The sequence below is a fragment of the Clupea harengus genome, chromosome 13 (assembly GCF_900700415.2).
Source record: "Clupea harengus chromosome 13, Ch_v2.0.2, whole genome shotgun sequence".
Lineage (NCBI taxonomy): Eukaryota > Metazoa > Chordata > Actinopteri > Clupeiformes > Clupeidae > Clupea > Clupea harengus.
The window spans coordinates 22,881,113-22,888,612 of NC_045164.1; the positions used below are offsets into that span (position 1 = coordinate 22,881,113).

The following is a 7,500-nucleotide window of genomic DNA, read 5'->3' on the forward strand; positions in this document are numbered from 1 at the left end:
ACACACACACACACACACACACACACACACACAAACACACACACAATTAGTGCTTGACATAAATGCCCAGAAGAATGAAAAGAGCCTGCACAATCCACATGGATGAGGGTACAATAATAAAAAATAAAAACAACACAAAACCATAATTACAAAACCACATAAAACAGAAAAACCTAAAGGAACGAAAAACACATCTGCATTTTGGAGTGAACCAAGATCATACCAACCAACCCCGAAACCCCCTGCATAGTGAACCAACACCCTCGTGTAGATTGGCAGAGAACCAACACTCTTGCGTAGACTGGCACCGAGATGAAGGCTAGTCAGTGTCTGTGGATCACTGTCCATCCGCTGCGTTCAGGCTGGCCCACCCTGCTCCCTAAAACACAGGGGCACCTGGGCTGGGCGCTGGGCACTGGGCTCTGCAGGGAGGAGTGCCGGGTGACGGGCCTGGGAAGCTGATAAGGGCCCGTGACATGACATGTAAGCCCTCACGTGCCACGGCCACATTCTCACCCATATTTGGCCATCGGTACACTGCCCAGGAGAACTGGAATGAGCACGGGTCTGTGGGGTAGGCTACTTTTGTACTTTTGTTCAGTTCACAATAGGCCTTGCTTACTAAAACACGCAGACTGCAGAGTCCTTTTTGGTTTTTTTCTATCGATCATGTTTTAAAAAAAGACCCAACTAATATTCATCCAGCCAAATATTCAAAACTTGACACAGGTGAGGTTTAGAACGTGCCTGAGGTTCTTCCTGTTGATAGAACATTCTGCAGACCACTGTTCTAGGTTCTTCTAGAAGTTAGGCCATCAGTGTTCCTTTCGTGATGTCATAATACATGATGTTACACAACACCCATGCCATCCCACCTGCTCATTCCAGATGGGGGGTCTGGTTCACTGCAAACTGCAGAACACCAAACAAGATTCAGGAACATCAAAAGTATGAATAAAAATGAGGAGGGTAGTACAACCAGAACGGAAGAAGGGAGAAATAAATAGAAATAAAAAAAAAATAACTCCATAATAACTAGAACATATCAATAGGAAAACCAGTGAGACCAAACACCAACACACCACATCAACTATGGCAAAGGACATGAGAAAGAAAGAAAGAAAAATAAAAGAAAGTGGAAGAACAACCAGACACAAAAGAGAGTGAATGATGAAAGACACAGAAAGGGGAGGAATGAAAAAGAAGAGGAAAGCTCAAGAAAACCTTCGGAGGAACTGGCTGATTTAGCCGATGGCTTATTTGCTTGCTTTGGGTAGTCGTCGAACTCCCCATCTAAGCAGCTGAGGGCATTCAACTGGTTTACTATCTCTGCAAACAGAAGGGCCGGTCAGGACAAGTGTGAGCAGAGAAAAGGGGAAGAGAGGAGAAGAGAGAGAGAGAGAGAGAGAGAGAGAGAGAGAGAGAGGGAGAGGGAGAGGGAGAGAGGGAGAGGGAGAGAGAGAAAGCACAGCAGCCAGAGAGGTTAACAGTCAAAACAAACACACATACAGCACTCATGACGCATATGTATGCTCATGGAGAGTCAGCGTCATATATGTATACATATACCGTACATATATTCTCAGTTAGAGGCTTAAGGCATAAGAACCATTCGACTGAGCAGTACAAGGAGAAGCTTTCACAAGGTGCTAGAGCAGGGGTGTGTGCATGAGTGGAGACAGGGATGGAGAAGCATTCTGCTGCAGATCTATACAACACCAACACTTCATACAGATACAGTGAATACATACAGAAATGCAGCTAGCCATGCCTTTCTATAGGCAGCCGACATAAGTGATGCTGCACACATGAGACACATGGGAAGAGACGAGGGGGGAGAGGAGAGGAGAGGAGAGGAGAGGAGAGGAGAGGAGAGGAGAAGAGAAGAGAGGAGAGGAGAGGAGAGGAGAGGGGAGGAGAAGCTTAGCGTCAGAACTCTTTCTGAGCGTCTGGATCATCCCAAAGCCGGGCATCCCACACTTTATGCATGGGATGATGGAGAGAGAGAGAGAGAGAGAGAGAGAGAGCAGAAAGGAGGAAGAAAGAACAGAGGGAGAAAGACGGAAATATATTACAAAGCAAACACGGAAAAGCGGAAACCTGATGGGGAGATTGAGCCAAAAGAAGCAAAACGCACGCGCGCACGCGCGCACACACACACACACACACACACACACACACACACACACACACACACACACACACACACACACACACACACACACACACACACTCGCACGCACGCGAAACCAAGGCATGAAACAAATCCGGCAATCCGGCATGAAACAAAAGCAGGCATTTTACTGCAAATGAAAAAGTAAAGTGTGCCGTGCGTGCCAGGTGAGCATGACTGGGGCGTGTCCAGGTTAATGCCCCTCACCAGGTGAGTAGTGATTGGGGCGTGTCCAGGTTAATGCCCCTCACCAGGTGAGTAGTGATTGGGGCGTGTCCAGGTTAATGTCCCTCACCAGGTGAGTAGTGACTGGGGCGTGTCCAGGTTAATGCCCCTCACCAGGTGAGTAGTGATTGGGGCGTGTCCAGGTTAATGCCCCTCACCAGGTGAGTAGTGATTGGGGCGTGTCCAGGTTAATGCCCCTCACCAGGTGAGTAGTGGGGCGTGTCCAGGTTAGCATGACTGGCTATGGGAGCATTCATGACCAATGGGTGTTGCATTTTGAGTGGTGAAATGATTGGGTTTTGAAAACATCTCAAGAACAATAAACATAACAGAATAATAATCAATTAACATTTTACATAAAGGTTAGGTCCAGAAATACAATCTGATTTGTTGAAAGGCATTGCAATCATGCCGTTACAAGAAACAATAGCTTTAGTTGGGTCATTTGATGCGTGCTGATGGCATTTATGTATTTGCTAACCTATTAGTGCTCATAGAATAACGCTCATGGAATAACGCTGTGTAATGTCCGGAAGAAGAAATATCAAACCAATGCCTAAATACACCAGCATATGACTAGGATACCGCAGTTCTGTTCTTGCCTATAGGACACCAGCATGGTACAACCACACCCAAATTCACTTTGCGATCCAGTCGTTGCGTCCTAATGTGGGTAGACTTTGGGTTAATTTTGAAAACATTGGACCAGCCTTTAACCCATCCGCATTGATTACTAGGGGATTGCTTAACTCCCTACTTGGCCTTGAACAGTGCAAGGTGATATCTTAGGCTTTCCTCAAACCCCGTTGGCAGGAAGGCAACAATGTCTTTGCCCTCAGTGAATGATATTACACATTCTTCTTGCTCCGGCTTCAGTTCTTGGATGTTTGCTAACGTTGCTACTACTGTTTGCTAGAACTAGACGAAGTGATAGTAGTAGCACTGTCGCCATTGTTGTAACTACATTTCAAACAAATTCTTCAATTCAATGTCATCGCACTTAGCCACCCCCACTGATTGATGGGCCCCTCAGAAAGACCCATCGCGTCATCTTGCGAACAGCAGTTCCAGACTATAATCCCAGACTATAATCCCAGCTGAGCCAGGCTAATAAGACACTATGCAGCTGCTTACATAAACACAGTTCAGGTCATAACTGCATGCAAATCTGTCCACCCAAAACAAAATACAAAATTACACCACCATAAATTGGGATTTTGCACTGTGCATTCTAATTCATTATGTCTAATGAGGCTAACTGAGTCTTTCTTTGGGGATCATTTATTCTCTATGCTACGATTATATTAAGACGCCTAATGCGAGCCCAGAAAAACCCATAACTCGCCATGCCAGGCTAGCCCAGAGCGGGCGCGCTCAACCCAAGATCAAGGCACCACTGGCACTGCCGCCTCAGCTCTTGGCACAGGTGCGGGGCGCCAGCGTGGGCCAGGGGCCAGAGCCATGCCACACGGCTGCCCACAGCAAGCCCTCAGGGATGGTGCCTGGTGCCCACACCTCTGCCCAGAACAAGACGAGGACTGGTGCACAGCAGGGTTTGGTGCCAACGGGGGCGTGCCAGCCTGTGCTCCGGCGGGTACAGGATCCACCTGTTATTTTCATCCCGTCTTCACGCTACCCGTGTAGCCACCCATGCGAAAGCCACCCATGCGAAAGCCACTGCGCGGGGCTAACATTCGACCGGTCAGCGTGTTGCTAACATTCGAGCGGTCAGCGTGTTGCTAACATTCGAGCGGTCAGCGTGTTGCTAACATTCGACCGGTCAGCGTGTTGCTAACATTCGAGCGGTCAGCGTGTTGCTAACATTCGAGCGGTCAGCGTGTTGCTAACATTCGACCGGTCAGCGTGTTGCTAACATTCGAGCGGTCAGCGTGTTGCTAACATTCGAGCGGTCAGCGTGTTGCTAACATTCGACCGGTCAGCGTGTTGCTAACATTCGAGCGGTCAGCGTGTTGCTAACATTCGAGCGGTCAGCGTGTTGCTAACATTCGACCGGTCAGCGTGTTGCTAACATTCGAGCGGTCAGCGTGTTGCTAACATTCGAGCGGTCAGCGTGTTGCTAACATTCGAGCGGTCAGCGTGTTGCTAACATTCGAGCGGTCAGCGTGTTGCTAACATTCGAGCGGTCAGCGCCTGACGACGAGCTGAGTGCTGTTTATTCGCCATCCCACAGCCCCTTAAGGACTCTTCCATTAGCCATCGATAGGGGAGGGGAAGAGAATGTTTAGAGAAATCATCCTTTTTATGGAATGCGGATGTACGTTATATACTGCAGCCGTATGATCATAAACATCCAAACCATCCGCACTTGCACTTGCCGCCGCCCCCCCCACAATCCTCCACTCACCAGTGATCTTGGCTGCTTTCTCCTCCTGGTTGACCCGATTCTCCTCGTCCTCCTCGTTCTCCTCCTCAAAGTCATCCAGGTTGCCGATGTCGGCCTGCTTCATGCTCATCAGGCTGGCCAGGCTCTGCATGTCCTCGTCACTGAGGGTGGGGGCAGGGCAGGGGCAGAAGAGACACAGGAGATTGGGAGGGGGGGGGGGGGGGTAACAAAAGCATACAGAAAAAGGATTAAAATGGAAAAAAAAGGGAATTGCTACCCCACTCATTTTGAGAGATGAGTGGAAAGGACATTCACTTAACATTGAAATGGTGTTAACAAACGTTTTTTTTTTCTTTTTTTTTCGAGAATTGTCTTTGTCGCTAGTTAGTGTGTGTTCCACGTGTGGGCATAATGTGGGAAGGGCAGTGGGACTGGTTGTTCATTCTCACTTAAACCCCCTCAGGTTGCAACAATTCTATATGATAACCTCCCGTTGGCTTAGCGGAGAGATGAGGAGGGAGGGAGAGAGAGAGAGACAGAAGGAGAGAAGCCATGCCTCTGTAAACAATGTGCCCTTCATGCTCTTGCTCATGAGAAGCCTGGGCAATAAGAAACACACATTCCTGCCGTGCTTTTTTTTTTTTTTTTTCTTCTTTCCACGACAGCCACCACCAGATAACACCAGAGGATTAACGCTCTCCCTCACTCTGCCTCTCTCGCTCTCTCCTTCTGTCTTTCTGTCACTCCCTCTCTTTCTCCTTCTCTGTCATCTCACTGCCTCTACCCTCCCGCGCCCCACCTCCCCCCCTTCCCCTCCTGTCTTCCCTCCCTGATCATTCCCGCCTTCATGAATGCAATACAGTCCCCTTCTTTAACCGGCTGCCGAGCTTATTTGAACTTACGTAATGGGGTTTATTTGTGAGAGGGTGACATCATTCCCCGTGGGTTAAGAGGGGTGACACACTCCTGCCCCCGGACCCTCGGCACACACAAAAGGAGCCGCTCTTGTAGGCCGACACTCATCCCACACGAGACCCTTGCTCCCTCGCTCCCTCGCTCCTTCCTCTCTCTCTCTCTCTCTCCATCTATCTCCATCTATCTCTCTTGCTCTCTCCCTGGCTTTTATACACAGTCAGAAGAAAAGCACACAGGGGACAGAAGGCAGCAAATATGGATCTGGGGAATTGTCCAAAGGAAAAGAAAAAGACCAAGAGAGAGAGAGAGAGACTTATTTATTTACACTTCCAAGCCGCTGGTGGCTGGAAACATTTTTGCTATCTTTGGGAGTCGCCATTCTTTTGTGTGATGGGGGGTTGTGTCAAATGAATACAAGCCGCTGGAAGGCAGCCCTGTGAAAAACAAGATTTATTTATTTGTTTATTTTTTTTTTTTTCTAATTATCATCTCCTCAGCCTTGGGTTTGGCAGCTAACAGGAAGAGAACGGAGTGGAAATGATTCTTCATATTAAATCAGCGCAGGGATTTGAGGTGATTTTTGATTTTGCAATTTGACACCAACAAATAACTTCCGCCGCGAAATGTGAGGCGCAACGCAATTCTTCATTTTCCTTTCAACAACACCCCACAGAGGATCCACCTACAGCTCTGGGTCAGACGTTTTGTGTGTGTGTGTGTGTGTGTGTGTGTGTGTGTGTGTGTGTGTGTGTGTGTAAGTTAATCTCACAGACATGCAGTCGCATGAACAGCACACAGGAACAAGATGATCCTCCAAATGTGCCCCGCTTTGGGTCCAGGAGACAGCACAGAATGTAAAGGCAGATAGAATATAGAATGTTGGGGAGAGACGCTGTAATCTAGAATCAGTGCAATTCCACAGAGCAGCATTCAAGCATTCACAAAGAGGAGGAGCACGCTCGTGGGGGAAGAGAAAGACAAGAGAGGAAAGAAAGAATGAAAGAAAGAAGAAAGAAAGAAAAGAAAGAAAGAGGAGAGTGAGAGAGATAGAAGAGAGCAGAGGCTAAAGGTAAAGGGATGTAAAGAGAGTAGGATCCTAGGAAGTGATGCACTGGTGCTGGCCATAACCAATAGCCAATTACATGGCAGAAACTACTGGCTAATATGGACATTTTTAATTTTTTGTATCTGTTTTCAGTCATCCGAACTGGTTGCGAAGTCTAACGACATGCAGCCAATAATGAGTATGTCCACCAAAAAGCTAACTGAAGAACAATTAAGCTAGTGGGGCTTCAACAAACTGCAGCCAGCTTGTGTAGTTATTTGTTTCATCTGCCAGGGCTGACTGCTGGTGGTGTGATCCGCGCACCCCTAACCCAGGGGGCAACAGAGGAGAGGCAAGCTGGGGGGGGTGGAGTGCAGCTATGACAGGAATGCAGAGTGTGTCACATGGAGGTTCACTGGCTGTGTTACTGAAGCGAAAGAGGTGAGAGAGGGAGGCAGAAATGAGAAAGGAGAGTGTGAGAATGAGTGATTAAAAGAGGGAAACTCAAGGGAGAGTCCACCGTGTGTGTGTGTGTGTGTGTGTGTGTGTGTGTGTGTGTGTGGTGTGTGTGTGTGTGTGTGTATGTGTGTGTGTGTATTGTGTGACTGTGCAAGAGGCCTGGTCTTTTGATCTCTGCCCATTCACTCCGTATTCTCCAGTTCCAATCAATCCAAACTGAACTACTAGACTCTTTATTGGACACTTGATTTGATGCCCCATCTTTCTTTGAAGCCTTTGATTTCAATCCTTTGCCGACTGCTTTTCTGAACCGTTTGGTTCCCAACATAATAAAAAAAT

General features: G+C 47.9%; 1 protein-coding gene across 1 annotated transcript in view; it reads right to left on the reverse strand.

Moving 5' to 3' along the window:
• ehbp1 (EH domain binding protein 1) overlaps positions 1-7,500 on the reverse strand; it is a 138,134-nt gene that overhangs the window by 103,982 nt on the left and 26,652 nt on the right. Inside the window, exons 3-4 of the mRNA XM_042709615.1 lie at positions 4,764-4,903; positions 1,225-1,329 (exon numbers count right to left, since the gene is read on the reverse strand). Coding sequence (XP_042565549.1) covers positions 1,225-1,329; positions 4,764-4,903 — 245 coding nt within the window. The remainder of the gene's footprint in view (positions 1-1,224; positions 1,330-4,763; positions 4,904-7,500) is intronic.